At 37.0% G+C, this 14,101-nt stretch overlaps 1 protein-coding gene across 2 annotated transcripts in view; it reads right to left on the reverse strand.

Annotated features, from left to right (window-relative positions):
- Positions 1-14,101, reverse strand: part of LOC115222264 (ras-related protein Rab6) — a 218,660-nt gene that overhangs the window by 22,115 nt on the left and 182,444 nt on the right. The window contains exons 6-8 of one of the 2 annotated variants that reach the window (XM_036511325.1): positions 10,947-11,040; positions 8,850-8,917; positions 3,558-3,563 (exon numbers count right to left, since the gene is read on the reverse strand). In XM_036511325.1, coding sequence (XP_036367218.1) covers positions 3,558-3,563; positions 8,850-8,917; positions 10,947-11,040 — 168 coding nt within the window. The remainder of the gene's footprint in view (positions 1-3,557; positions 3,564-8,849; positions 8,918-10,946; positions 11,041-14,101) is intronic. The other variant, XM_029792428.2, reaches the window with a different exon arrangement.

The following is a 14,101-nucleotide window of genomic DNA, read 5'->3' on the forward strand; positions in this document are numbered from 1 at the left end:
AAATGTTTGTGTGGGTGTGTGTGTGTATATATATATATATATACTCACTACCGTACAAAATCCTGGTACATCTAACTTAAGTACCATATTCATTTGAATCTAAATTTTGCTGAACTTATATATATATATATACATACACACACATACATACACAAATGTTTGTGTGTATATACATATATATATATGCACACACAAACGTTTGTGCATATATACATATATATATATACATGCACACACAAATGTTTGTGCATATAAATATACATACATACATATATATATATATACATACACACACACACACATACACACACAAATGTTTGTGTGTATATATATATATATACACACACACACAAATCTCTGTATATATATATATATATATACACACATACACATGCAAATGTTAGCAGAAGATTGTAGTTTTTAATCAAATTAAAAGGGAGAATTCAACAATGGAGGGAGAATCAGTCGCCATTATAACCATTCGCTGAAGAAGCCCAGAGGGAGCGTGAACAAATGGAAGCTTTTCACAGTAAATGAACACAAGCACAAGACAAGAAGACAGCAACAAATGTAGCAGAGGAATTATTAATTCACAAAAAAAAAAAAAAAAAAAAATTCACGAAACATTAACCCTGCCCCCTCCATCAAAAAACAAAATCAAAAAAAAAAAGCAAAGAACAAAAACAAAAAAAGAGGTGAGAATTAAAACAATTCAACAATGAAATAATTACAAAAATATAAAAAGAACGAAGAGCGATTCTTGTTAATCTGGGGGGTTTGTTTTAATCGTAGGTGAGTGATTTAAAAACTGTCAGCCAAGTGTTACTGTTTTTTTGTAAGGTAGAGTGGAATGAGTGGTTAAGATGCAACAGCAAGCGACAACAATAACGAGCACACGGTTCGTTTAATTTCCGAATCCTGTTTTGGCTTTGATACATTATGTGTTTTGCTTATTTGGCCGGAATATATATACATACATGAATGAATGTTCGTCCTTCGGGTTCGAAGATGACCACTGACATCATCTGGTGGAACTGCCGCCATGAGACCGGAGATGGCTGGTGAGGCCAATCCGGGCAAGGAAGCCCCTTGCCTATAAACCTATACATAATAGCGCAGGAGTGGCTGTGTGGTAAGTAGCTTGTCTACCAACCACATGGTTCCGGGTTCAGTTCCCACTGCGTGGCACCTTCGGCAAGTGTCTTCTACTATAGCCTCGGGCCGACCAAAGCCTTGTGAGTGGATTTGGTAGACAGAAACTGAAAGAAGCCCGTCATATATATGTATATATATATGCGTGTGTGTGTGTTTGTGTGTCTGTGTTTGTCCCCCTAGCATTGCTTGACAACCGATGCTGGTGTGTTTATGTCCCCGTTACTTAGCGGTTCGGCAAAAGAGGCTGATAGAATAAGTACTGGGCTTACAAAAGAATAAGTCCCGGGGTCGAGTTGCTCGATTAAAGGCGGTGCTCCAGCATGGCCGCAGTCAAATGACTGAAACAAGTAAAAGAGTAAAAGAGAGAGTAAAGAGTATACACAGACACTATATACATTTGTAAACACCAATTTAGGAACTAAAAGAAACGAAGAAGAAACAATTCCTTGACAAGAATTGAACCATGCATCACTTGCTTACTCAGTAAATAAATGCGCAACTGGTTATACTGACAACATTCTGATACATGGTTCTAATCCCACCATTGGATTTATTTGCTTTCAATTACAGATAAATGTTTACAAGTGTATTAAGTTGATATTAAAATTTTAGCTGTTAACCGCATGTATCCTTTTATTCATTTACTTGTTTTAGTCATTTGACTGTGGCCATGCTGGAGTATGACACCACCTTTAGTCGAACAAATCAACCCCAGGACTTATTCTTTGTAAGCCTTGTACTTATTCAACTGGTCTCTTTTGCTGAACCGCTAAGCTATATATATATACACACACACACACGAGTGGCTTCTTCCAGTTTCTGTCTACCAAATCCACTCACAAGGCTTTGGTCGGCCCATGGCTATAGTAGAAGACACTTGGCCAAGGTGTCACACAGTGGGACTGAACCCAGAACCATGTGGTTGAGAAGCAAGCTTCTTACCACACAGCCACTCCTATATATATATGCCTGCATGGTATGTGTGTGTGTATATATATATATGTAATTTTTATGCATAGTTATATATGAAAGCAGTCACGCACCAACTGAATGACCACTCGATGCATTTAACTAGTAGAGCATCACGTTTAATTTTAGAAGGAAAATTTGATAGTGACTTCAAATTTCCACTAGTCATTGGCTTCCTCATGACAGTCTGACGAAGCCAACAAGTAGAGAAAATTTGAAGTCACTATCAACCTTTCCCTTGTAAAAATAAATATATAGTTTGCTTTCTATTATAACATGTAGCTATTTATAACCAAGTTGTCAAGCTCATTAAATCGAAAGATGCTGGTGACAGTATATGAATCAATGAGCCTTCACACATATATATATATATATATATATATATATAATATATATATATATATATATAATATATATATATATATATGTATATATATATATGTATATATATATATGTATATATATATATATATTGTATATATATATGTACATATATATATATGTATATATATATAGTATATATATATATATGTACATATATATAATATATATATATGTATATATATATATATATATATGTATATTATATATGTATATATATATATGTATATATATATATATATATATATATATATATGTACATATATATATATATGTATATATATATATGTATGTATGTATGTATATATATGTATGTATGTATGTATATATATGTATGTATATATATGTATATATACATACACATACACACACACAGGTGTATGATTAAAAGTGTGTGTGTGTACCTGTACTCTATTAACATCAATACATACAGGTAAAAACACATGTAAATCAGCTTAGAAATTACTGGAAGACGTAGATCTGCACATTGCGAAAACTTGCTTTATAAAGAGAAATAAAAATATAATAAGAACTACGCTAAATGTCTCTTCAACGAGAGAAATCAGCTTATCTAAACTCATTTTTAGCAAGAATGGCATTCTGTTGCAACACTGCACAACTCAGACACCCTCTGTAAATAGAGATAGTAATTGTGAAATGTTCTTTAAATTCTGACTAATTGCTTGACCTTCTGCAAGCCAGACATATTGATGTAATATAGCTTCATATTTGACTTGGGTAGTTTTTTTGAAACAATGAAACATCCAAATGGAGACAACACAGATTACGTATATGCTATGAGTAATACGAAGAGGCAGGAGCATAGTGATGTTGGAGAGTAGGTAATGAGATTTTGTAAGGCAAAAAAAATTTAAATTTAAAAAAATAAAAAAAAACATCTTCGATAAAAATAATTTTTTTTTTTTACTTTTTAGTTTAAAATACTTTTTAATGCTTTTTATAAATATTTGTTAACACATTTGATACTAATCTGCATCAGACTGGTTTTTTTAAAATTTTAATTTTAAATTGAAAAATCATCCATTTTAAACAGTTCATATTAAAAACCCTCTCCTCGTAATTTCATGTAAGAATTCTTTGCAAGTTATGTTCCAAATACTAGTTTAATAACAACAAATTTAGATTATTTTAATAAATTTTTCCAACTTTGCAAGATAATCTGAAATAACTTAGGAAGGGTATTTCATTAGAAATATGGCCACCAAAAGGTTAATCATGTTTTGTGTAGAATAATGGATTGAATGGCTTCTCTAGAGATTCTCAATGATGGAGGAGAATTCCAGTTGGTTGGTCAACGGAGTTACCTACATATTCAATTCTATGGCTGAGTATTCCACAGACACTGTCCCTCTAATGTAATCCTTTGCCAGAACCAACATAATACAAAGTGAGATAAGGCTGACCCTTTAATTAACAGGCACAGGCCATCAAACAACTTTCTATACAGGTTCCCTCTGTCTAATTTCATAAGGCCTAGCTTGACCAATGGTCATGGTGACACACACACACACACACACATACATACGAATGGTATATTATACATGTATAAGGCGGTGAGCTGGCAGAAACGTTAGCACGTCGGGTGAAATGATTAGCAGTATTTTGTTTGCCGTTACGTTCTGAGTTCAAATTCCACCGAGGTCGACTTTGCTTTTCATCCTTTCGGGGTCGATAAATTAAGTACCAGTTACAGACTGGGTCGATGTAATCGACTTAACCCGTTTGTCTGTCCTTGTTTGTCCTCTCTGTGTTTAGCCCCTTGTGGGTAGTAAAGAAATAGGTATATTATACATTTATAAAATTTTACTCTAGAATGCTGAACTTATACCAATTTGGATGGGACGAGTAACAAGCACTTCAGCAGAGCCAGTTACCATTTGTCCCAAGTATTTATCAAGATTAGCTGAAGTTAAGTTTAAAGAATTGCATCATACTTTGCTATCATTATTACTACTTTTTCAAGAACGTCATTAACCCTTTCATTACTGTATTTATTTTGGTGTTTCTTTCAGTTACTTTAAATATAACAAGGAATTTGGTAAAATAATTTAGTTATCATTCAGCTAGTGTTATGAACATAAATTGTGACTAAGGTTCGGTGGAAGATTTTAATTCAAAACTTATGAAAACAAGATATTTGTACTCAGAGCCAGAGCCGGTTTCAGCTGGGTTGGTAATGAAAGGGTTAATCCCCATTCTAAGGAATGAATTTCCAACACCTGGATGCTTTTCTGGCTGCCAATTCTTTTCTGTTTCCAAGGAAAGCAATATTTCTCTGAACACAAGAGCTTCTTTCAGTATACTTGGAACTTAGCTCTATATCCCACAAAATATATAGCAGAATAGATGCCAGCATTAAAAATAATCACATTTAGTGAATGCCATAGCCTACTAGGTCAAATTGAACGGTTTAAAATTGTGTTCATCAGTGTATCTAGGGCACACCAGCTTAGCATAGTTCACCTCTGTGCTAACTATACCCACAGGAGGAGCTGAAACAAGGACTGCAAAATAACGAAACCCTGCAATTTTAGATCACTGCTTATGCATCACTCTGTAATGCCTACTAATAAAATAGGAGAACCGAAATTGACAAGTAAAGTTTCTTAGTCATAGATGCAATACCAAATTACTGACTATTCAGTCTGATATGCTAACAACCTGGTCATCTGTGGTTTTCCAATTAGATTATACCATACCACCACTATAGAGATCTAATTTTGCACACCAAAGCCAGGTAACAACTTTGACCAATTACGAAGGACTTGTACACTATCTCCTATTTCATTTGTCTTTATACTTCCTCTTAACTATCAATGTCATCATCATCATTGTTTAACATCCACTTTCCATGCTGGCATGGGTTGGACAATTTGACAGGGGCTGGCCAGGCATGACCCAGCACCTGACTTCTGTCTGTTTTGGCATGGTTTTTAACAGTTGGATGCTCTTCCTAATACTGACCACCCAGCAGAGTGGACAATGTGTATCTTAACTACAGCAATGAACCAATCAGTGTTCTGAGACTTACTCCAGGTAAGTCCTAACTGAGCAGACCTATGACCATAGACACTCCAGCCATGACAATCTAGCCTTGTAAATCTGCTACTAAATGTGTTATTCTTATATTAAGTTTGTGTGTTTTGAAGAAAATTTGGCAGTTCCGCCTCCCCCATCCAACAGGTTGAGTAACAATATAGCGGTTCCTCTTATGAGGTGATGGTCTACATAATCAGTAAGGTAGGTGGATGAGGAACTGGTAATGGAGTCGCAGACTTACACTCAAGCATCTACAGTAATGGTAATATAATTCTTATAAATATATACATCATACAATATTGCAATAAGCAATGTCTCATTAACAGAACTTCATTACTTGAATAACAGGCCTAAACCATTTCTGGCTCTTAAGAGTCACCAGGATGATAAATCACCAGTGATTCCTTGTGGAATATCAAAACCATTTTGTATGGTACTTAAATGTTACTGCTTGCTCATTTAATGCATTTCTACAACTATCTATCAAAGAAATGCAATTAATATATCAATTAATCACCACTGGTTACATAATATTGCAAAAGCAGATCAACAGATTTTGTTATCTTGATAACATGACTTTGAGCCAGGGATGTTTATATCAAAAGTTTTGCAACAAGTGTAAGAAAACGATAGACAGAAGTTGAAGGAGTTGGTACACTCTAGTGTCACGAAAAGGGAAGGACATACAGAATACTGTAACCCCGAATGTTTACCACGAGGTCCAGTTCTTGGTGAAGTATGATGGCTTGTGTGCCTCAATGACCTCAAGAAGCTATGCCAATGAAGTGAAAACTCTTTATAGAGCCACTCATGCTGGATGGGGTCAAAAGATAGAGGCCAGCCTAATATGGACCACTTTTTCCCAGAAGTAAAAATGGGTTTTGCATAGGACAAACACCCTTAACTAGAAAAAAAAGAAAAAGTTACTGGAGCATTGATGACAGACAATTCAAAACCAACAAGGCCTGCAAGAGAAAGGCCTTTTGTCACGGAAATATATGATGCAGTGCAGTAAGAACCAAAAGGATGGATAGGCTACACCTTAAGGAAATCAATATGCTGCATTACACATCAGGCTCTGGCCTGGGATCCACAAAGGAGACAGAAGACAGGATACCCGTAAGATAGTTGGGGGTGGGATACTGAGGCAGGGTTGGAAAAGCAGAGACCCAACTGGAGAGAAGCAGAAAAGACAGTCCAGAGTTGACTGAGAACAGTGGAGAAAAGTTGTTGATGGCCTGTGCTCCATAGGGTTAAGTAAGAGGTTAAGTAAGTAAATATCAGCTATATAATGGCCAAGAGAAAGTCAGGGTGGTCATGACTGGAATGTCTTTGACCACAGGTTTTCTCGGTTAGGACTGGCCCAGAGACAAAATAGCAACAATAATCCTTCCTATTATAGGTACAAGGCTAGACATTTGCGGGGAGGGGGTAAGTCGATCACACTGACCATAGTACTTAACTGGTACTTAATTTATTGGCCCTGAAAGGATGAAAGGTGAAGTCGACCCCAGCAGCATTTGAACTCAGAACGTAAAGTCGAACAAAATGCCGCTAACCATTTTGCTAGGAGTGCTAACAATTTTGCCAGCTCGTTGCCTTAACAACAACAATCATCATCATCATCATCATCATCATTTAACGTCTGTTCTCCATGCTAGCATGGGTTGGACGGTTCGACCGGGGATCTGGGAAGCCAGAAGGCTGCACCAGGCTCCAGTCTGATCTGGCAGTGTTTCTACAGCTGGATGCCCTTCCTAACACCAACCACTCCGTGAGTGTAGTGGATGCTTTTTACGTGCCACCTGCACAGGTACCAGGCAAGGCTGGCAATGGCCACGATCGGATTGGTGCATTTTATGTGACACCGGCATGGAAGCCAGTCAAGGCGGCGCTGGCATTGGCCACGATTCGGATAGTGCTTTTTATGTGCCACCGGCACGGAAGCCAGTCTAGGCGGCGCTGGCAAATATTGAAAAATTATTTTAAAATAACAATCCAAGCATAGACTTTATCGGTACTGGACTACACTATTGAGTCAATGAGTTATCCAGATTAGTCTCTAGTTGAGATTTGGCATCATGAACTTGGAGTTTTCCTTTGTATTGATCAACATGTAGAGAAAAGAAAATCTTGCGCTGAGATGTCTTAGCTTGATTGTGGAAAGGAGTGCGTCTAAGTCTGTGACATTTAATTTTTTCAGAATTTATTGGTTCTTAATGAACAGTTCAAACCACTTTGATGTATTGATAGCAATATAATTATTAAAAACTAGTGAACAGATCACACAATGGATAAGATAGACTATCTGCAAGGCTTTGATGAGAGAGAGAGGGAGAGAGAGAAGGAAGGTGGGTGTATTATTTAGTGAAACTTCTATCAAAACTGAATTGATTTCACAAGGTGTTAATGTAGAATAGATGAATTTAAGAACAATGCGTTATTAAATATCTTTCCATCTTGAACGCAGCATACATTTGTTGCCTTATTTGTCAACTTATGCTAATGAAAGTGATTAAAATCTCGTGTCCAACTGAACGAATGATGATATCTTAAATTATTCTGTTCTTATTATTCGTTAACAAAAGGCTAACACCTTCTTTAAAAAAAAAAAAAAAAAAAAAAGCCACGAAAATATAAAAGTTACTTAGAAACAGCAGAGATCAAAAAGAACTGATGAAAGAATTAAATTAAGTTGGATAAATTTTAAGCAAAAAAAAATTAATTAATTAAAAAAAAAAGCCCTGAATTTCTGTTGAAGGTTTACACACTAAGAACAGTGGTTACAATGGTTTACCATTGTAACTATTATGGATGGTAATGCATAACATGTGTGTGTGTGTGTGTGTGTGTGTGTGTGTGTGTGTATGTGTTAACTATTGTGGATTCTTCCTTATTATGATACATAAAAGGTAAAAATGAATAACTCAACGGAAAAGTGAATAAAAATGGAAACAAACGTAAAAAAAAAATACAATAAGAACGGAAAGCATGCAATGGAAATGAAATATGTTAGGAGAATGGAATTGTAAAATCACAACAGCTCCAAGAAAACATTGAGGGTGGTTGAGGGAAGAATGGGCGAGGGAAGAGAACTATCAGCCACTGATGCAAGGTGAAGATAAAAAAAAAGAGTTACAGAAAGCAGTTATATTTTAGCAAGGATACACAGAGGCAAAAGAAGAGGCGAGAGGGAGGGAAAGGGAAGCGAGGATATGTGGTCCATGTGAAACGAAAATGAACAATAATAAATTTGAAGCTTTGCTAGAATATTTGAAGCAAGGATACTTTCTCCTGGTTTCTTGGTTTCCTGCTCCATTCCAGGTAATGCAGCAGCCACTCGACGGAACAGCTGAAAAACAAGAAAGATGGGAGATGGATCTTAAGTTTACTTACAACCAAAGTCAAATATTGATTTTGTTTTGGCTAGATAGAAGGCTGAATTTTGGAAAGGAGTATAGTTGACTGGAATCAGGTGATATTTATTGATTTTGGAAATATTAAGAAAGAAAGAAAGAAAAAAGAGCCAGTCTGGATTTAAACTCACTTCAATGGAATATTGATCTAAATCTTCTTAAGTATCCAGTCTTCCATCCCACAATCCTGACCGGAGGTGTTTTACTATTCTGACTAAACTTTACTAAATCAGATATTAAACATTAGAGAACAGTAGATATTTCCCTTTCTCTTTGTTCATTTTCTCCAAGTTTAAGAAAAAAAAAACTTTATATAAGATAACATCCATGGAATAAGCTGCCAGACGAGATAGTGAAGATGCCGACGACCGCTCAGTTCAAAGTCTCTCTTGACCAGAAATGTCCTGAACTCTTTGCATGAACACCATCCCTGTACGTAACTCCATGTCCCCCTACATGGCCTTGCTTTTTGCCTTTTTGAGCCGAAAAATTAACTTAACTTAAACATGAATATTTCTACTTATTCACAGACTGAAATTTGGGGGTGAGAATCCTTTATAGGGGGTTCAATCTATTTCAAAATTAGAACTCAAAATGAAATACTGAAGCAATGATGATAGAGGCTCAAACTGACATGGAATAAACAATGTTGCTTATGCTGGTGTTATGATAAATACATTAGGCAGCCAATGATAGGAAGGGCAGCAGCTACATAACCATCATCGAGTCTATACCCTCATTCAAGTTGAATGGGCCTTCTTCAGCACAGTATCTTCTCCTCTGGAAGCCATCTGCTCGAGATACCAGAGGGCACACACTCTCCTACCCTGATGTAATCTCCAGGGGTACAGGCATCCTAGCAACAGGACCTCCGTAATGCTATGATGGACCGTGAAGTCTGGTGTAACATAGTAAATTCCATTGTCTCGACCACGGTCGAACAATAATGATGATGATCTTGCCGTCTGTTGCAGTTAAAATAATCTCTTTCATGAGGTTTTCCCTATTTCCTCCTGTCTTCCTCTTCAGCAAATTCCTTTCAGACCGGATCTTCTCTGATTTCTTTACAACCAACTGCTATCCACCATGTACATCACATGTCAGTACCAGTTCAGTTTTCTTTAGCACACTATGTCCTATCTGTCTTACATCCAGTTTTTTCCAACTCATGATGGTGGAGGCACCATCATGCGCCCTAATCTTATACATCTACTGGAACACACTTGTTCATTTCTTTCACAGCCTTCTACAGATCGTTTGTGATCAATGACTGGAATTCACTGCCATGCAGTATTACATTTCCCACCTGAGTGTATTCCAATCTACCATCAACCCAGAGAAAGAATCTCTTTGTTACTAGCAGAAGCAATAGCTCTCTGAACTTTTTCCAACTCATTTTTACACTGATTGTGGAACACCCTCCTTCACTGTGTATTGGATCACTTAGGTAACAGAAGCTATTAAGCTACTTGTAGCAAGCTTTCCATGGGTTGGACGATTTTGACTGAGGGCTGGCGAACCAGATGGCTGCACCAGGCTCCAATCTTGATCTGGCAGAGTTTCTACAGCTGGATGCCCTTCCTAACGCCAACCACTCCGAGAGTGTAGTGGGTGCTTTTTACGTGCCACCGGCACGGGGGCCAGTGAAGTGACGTTGGTAACGATCACGCTCGAAGTTATATACAATTAAATTTTCCAGTTTGATTTAATGCATTAAAATAAAACATTACTAACAGTTGAAAAGCAACGACAACAACTGAATATTAAGAATTAGTTAAAGTGCAATCAGAAATAAATTTTCTCCAGCAAGAACATTCAACAACAATGTTAAAAGTGTGAAGAAAGGAAACCGACAGTTTGTGAGGAAAAGGAAACTGACAGTTTGTGAGGTAAGGAAATGGAATTTGATGTTAGAACAATTAAGACAGATTTGTTTCTGATAAATAACACAGAAAGACTCCATACCTGTTTGACATTATATCCTGCTTTTGCACTAGTTTCAATAAACATCACACTTAAATCTTTTGCTTTCCGTTCACCTTCTTCTGTTGTGACTTGCCTTGATAAATAGATAAATAAATAAATAAAATTAAAAAAGTAAAACAAAGGTCAATCACAAAGATGTTATTTTAATTTGTTGTTATTCTGTACACCACACACACACACACTCACAAACCTATATGGAAGATGTACAAACATGTCAAATTTACTTATTTCTCTGTAGATTAAAAAAATTATGAATAGCCTTAATTCCTTAATTGATGTTCAATCCTTACTGGGGTTTCATCAGGTGTCTTCATCACTTAACCAATCTCAGAGAAACAAATTGCCAATCCAGTAACCAGGAACTACCAATTTGCATATTGTATGTATGTATTGTTTAACATCCGCCTTCCATGCTGGCATGGGTTGGATGGTTTAACAGGGGCTGACCAGGTACAAGACTACCTCAGGCTATTGTACCTGTTTTAGCATGGTTTTTATAGCTGGATGCCCTTTCTAACACCAACCACCCCAAAGGGTGGACTGAGTGCTTTTTACATGGCAACAGCACAGGAAAGGTCAGTTTTGGCATGGTTTTTACAGCTAGATGCCCTTCCAAATGCCAACCACTTCAAAGTCTGAACTGGATGCTTTTTTACATGGCACCAGCACCAGCAGGATCAAGTAACTTGCAAGGCTTGTACTAGATCTTAAGTTGACATTAAAAAAAGAAAAAAAAAAAAGAAAAAGGAAAGCCTCATACTACAGCTGTAAAAGTAATGATTACATATGAGTTAACACATTAACAAGTTGGGTTCTATTCTATATGAACCCATTCTCATTCCATTACAGAAGGCAGAAAATATTTGAGCTACTGTGTATCTCTCTTTTACTCTTTTACTCGTTTCAGTCATTTGACTGCGGCCATGCTGGAGCACTGCCTTTAGTCGAGCAAATCGACCCCGGGACTTATTCTTTGTAAGCCCAGTACTTATTCTATCGGTCTCTTTTGCCGAACCGCTACGTGACGGGGACGTAAACACACCAGCATTGGTTGTCAAGCAATGCTAGAGGGACAAACACAGACACACAAACACACACATACATATACATATATATATACATATATACGACAGGCTTCTTTCAGTTTCCGTCTACCAAATCCACTCACAAGGCTTTGGTCGGCCCGAGGCTATAGTAGAAGACACTTGCCCAAGGTGCCACACAGTGGGACTGAACCCGGAACCATGTGGTTGGTAAGCAAGCTACTTACCACACAGCCACTCCTGTGCTATATCTGATTATGTTCTTTTGTAAAATGTAGCTTTTTTTTTTTTTGCAATTTCTGTTAATTTTTACAACCAAGATGAATACTGATTATTACTAAGAAGCTAAATAAGGATTTGAACTCCAGAACAGTAAGAAAGTAAACGATGTAAATTAATTATTACTTTCTGCATGAACTTGGCAGTTACTGGAAATCATCGTTTAACGTCCGCTTTCCATGCTAGCATGGGTTGGACGATTTTGACAGAGGGCTGCCGAACCAGATGGCTGCACCAGTTTCCAATCTTGATCTGGCAAGAGTTTCTACAGCTGGATGCCCTTCCCAATGCCAACCACTCCGAGAGTGTAGTGGGTGCTTTTTACACGCTACCGGCACGGGGGCCAGTCAGGCGGTACTAGCAATGACCTCGCTCGAATCATTTTACACATGGCACAGGTGCCAGTAAGGCGACGCTGGTAATGATCACACTCGAATAGTGCCCTTTTACGTGCCACCGGCACAGAAGCCAGTTAGCCGCTCTGGCAACGATCACGCTCGGATGGTGCTCTTCGCACCCTACTAGCACAGGCACAAGTGCCAGTGCTTATAGAATGTAATTAATAAAGGACAGCAAAACAATTTATCCCTAATTAATATTACATAGAACTAAAGTGGAGAGCTGGCAGAATCGTTAGCACACCAGGCAGGCTGTTTAGCAGCATTTCATCAGTCTTTACATTCTGAGTTCAAATTTCACTGAGGTCGATTTTGCCTTTCATCCTTTGGGGGGGGGGGGGGGTCGATAAAATAAGTACTACTTGAGCACTGGGGTCAATGTAATCGACTCGTCCCACTCCCCTGAAATTGCTGGCCTCATCTCAAAATTTAAAACCAATATTTCAGAGAACTTACATTCCTAATGACCTTGAGAAGTCACCCAAACCTATCCCTTCTTCTTTAAGTCTCAGGTCTGGTACCTACGTAGGAAATCATTATTTTATTACATTTTTATTATAAGGATTACTCTCTCTATTTTGGCTCAGAAAAGAGTAATTGTAGTGTAGTATACAATACAACATTAAACAAAACTAAGTAGGAAATCATTAATGTAGGACAATTCATCTACATTTTATAAAATTCTCCCTGTAATAGATGGAAGAAGTATACAAACAAATTTAAATATCTGATTTAAGATGCTTGAAGCCAACAGTGAAAATTCACATTCTGATGATAATGTCTGCACCTGCATCATTGGTTCTGCTTACTTTAAAAAGGCAGCAACATATGACAACATCATAGCAACCTGAAGATGAGACTAGGAAAGTCTAGAAATAATGATGATGGTTGGCGTTAGGAAGGGCATCCAGCTGTAGAAACTCCGCCAGATCAGATTGGAGCCTGGTGTAGCCATCTGGTTTGCCAGACCTCAGTCAAATCATACAACCCATGCTAGCATGGAAAGCAGACGTTAAACGATGACAACGATTTTGAAGGCAAAGTCAAACTCTTCCACATACTGAAACTGTTTTACAATCATAAATAATGCTTTTCAGAAAGGCAGCCATCTCACAACTTATTTTATTTCTCATTAAAATAACCTTCTTCTTCACAACTATGACAGAAATAATTACTATTTTTTCTCTCTTTTGAATTGAATAATTTTGATTCATTAAAGCTAAAGCAGAAGAAAATACTTTCCCACTTAATTATTCTTGGGGAATATATATATAGTCATGCTAGAACACTCATGGAAATTTATTATAAATTTAGAATCTAAAAATCTAATGAGTACAGTTTGTTTATAGAGTAGAAGAAAGAAAAGAAATGTATTGTTATTGGGAAATGTTGGTTTTTAATAAAAGGTTACACC

This window comes from Octopus sinensis, linkage group LG19 (genome assembly GCF_006345805.1).
Source record: "Octopus sinensis linkage group LG19, ASM634580v1, whole genome shotgun sequence".
NCBI classification, from domain to species: domain Eukaryota; kingdom Metazoa; phylum Mollusca; class Cephalopoda; order Octopoda; family Octopodidae; genus Octopus; species Octopus sinensis.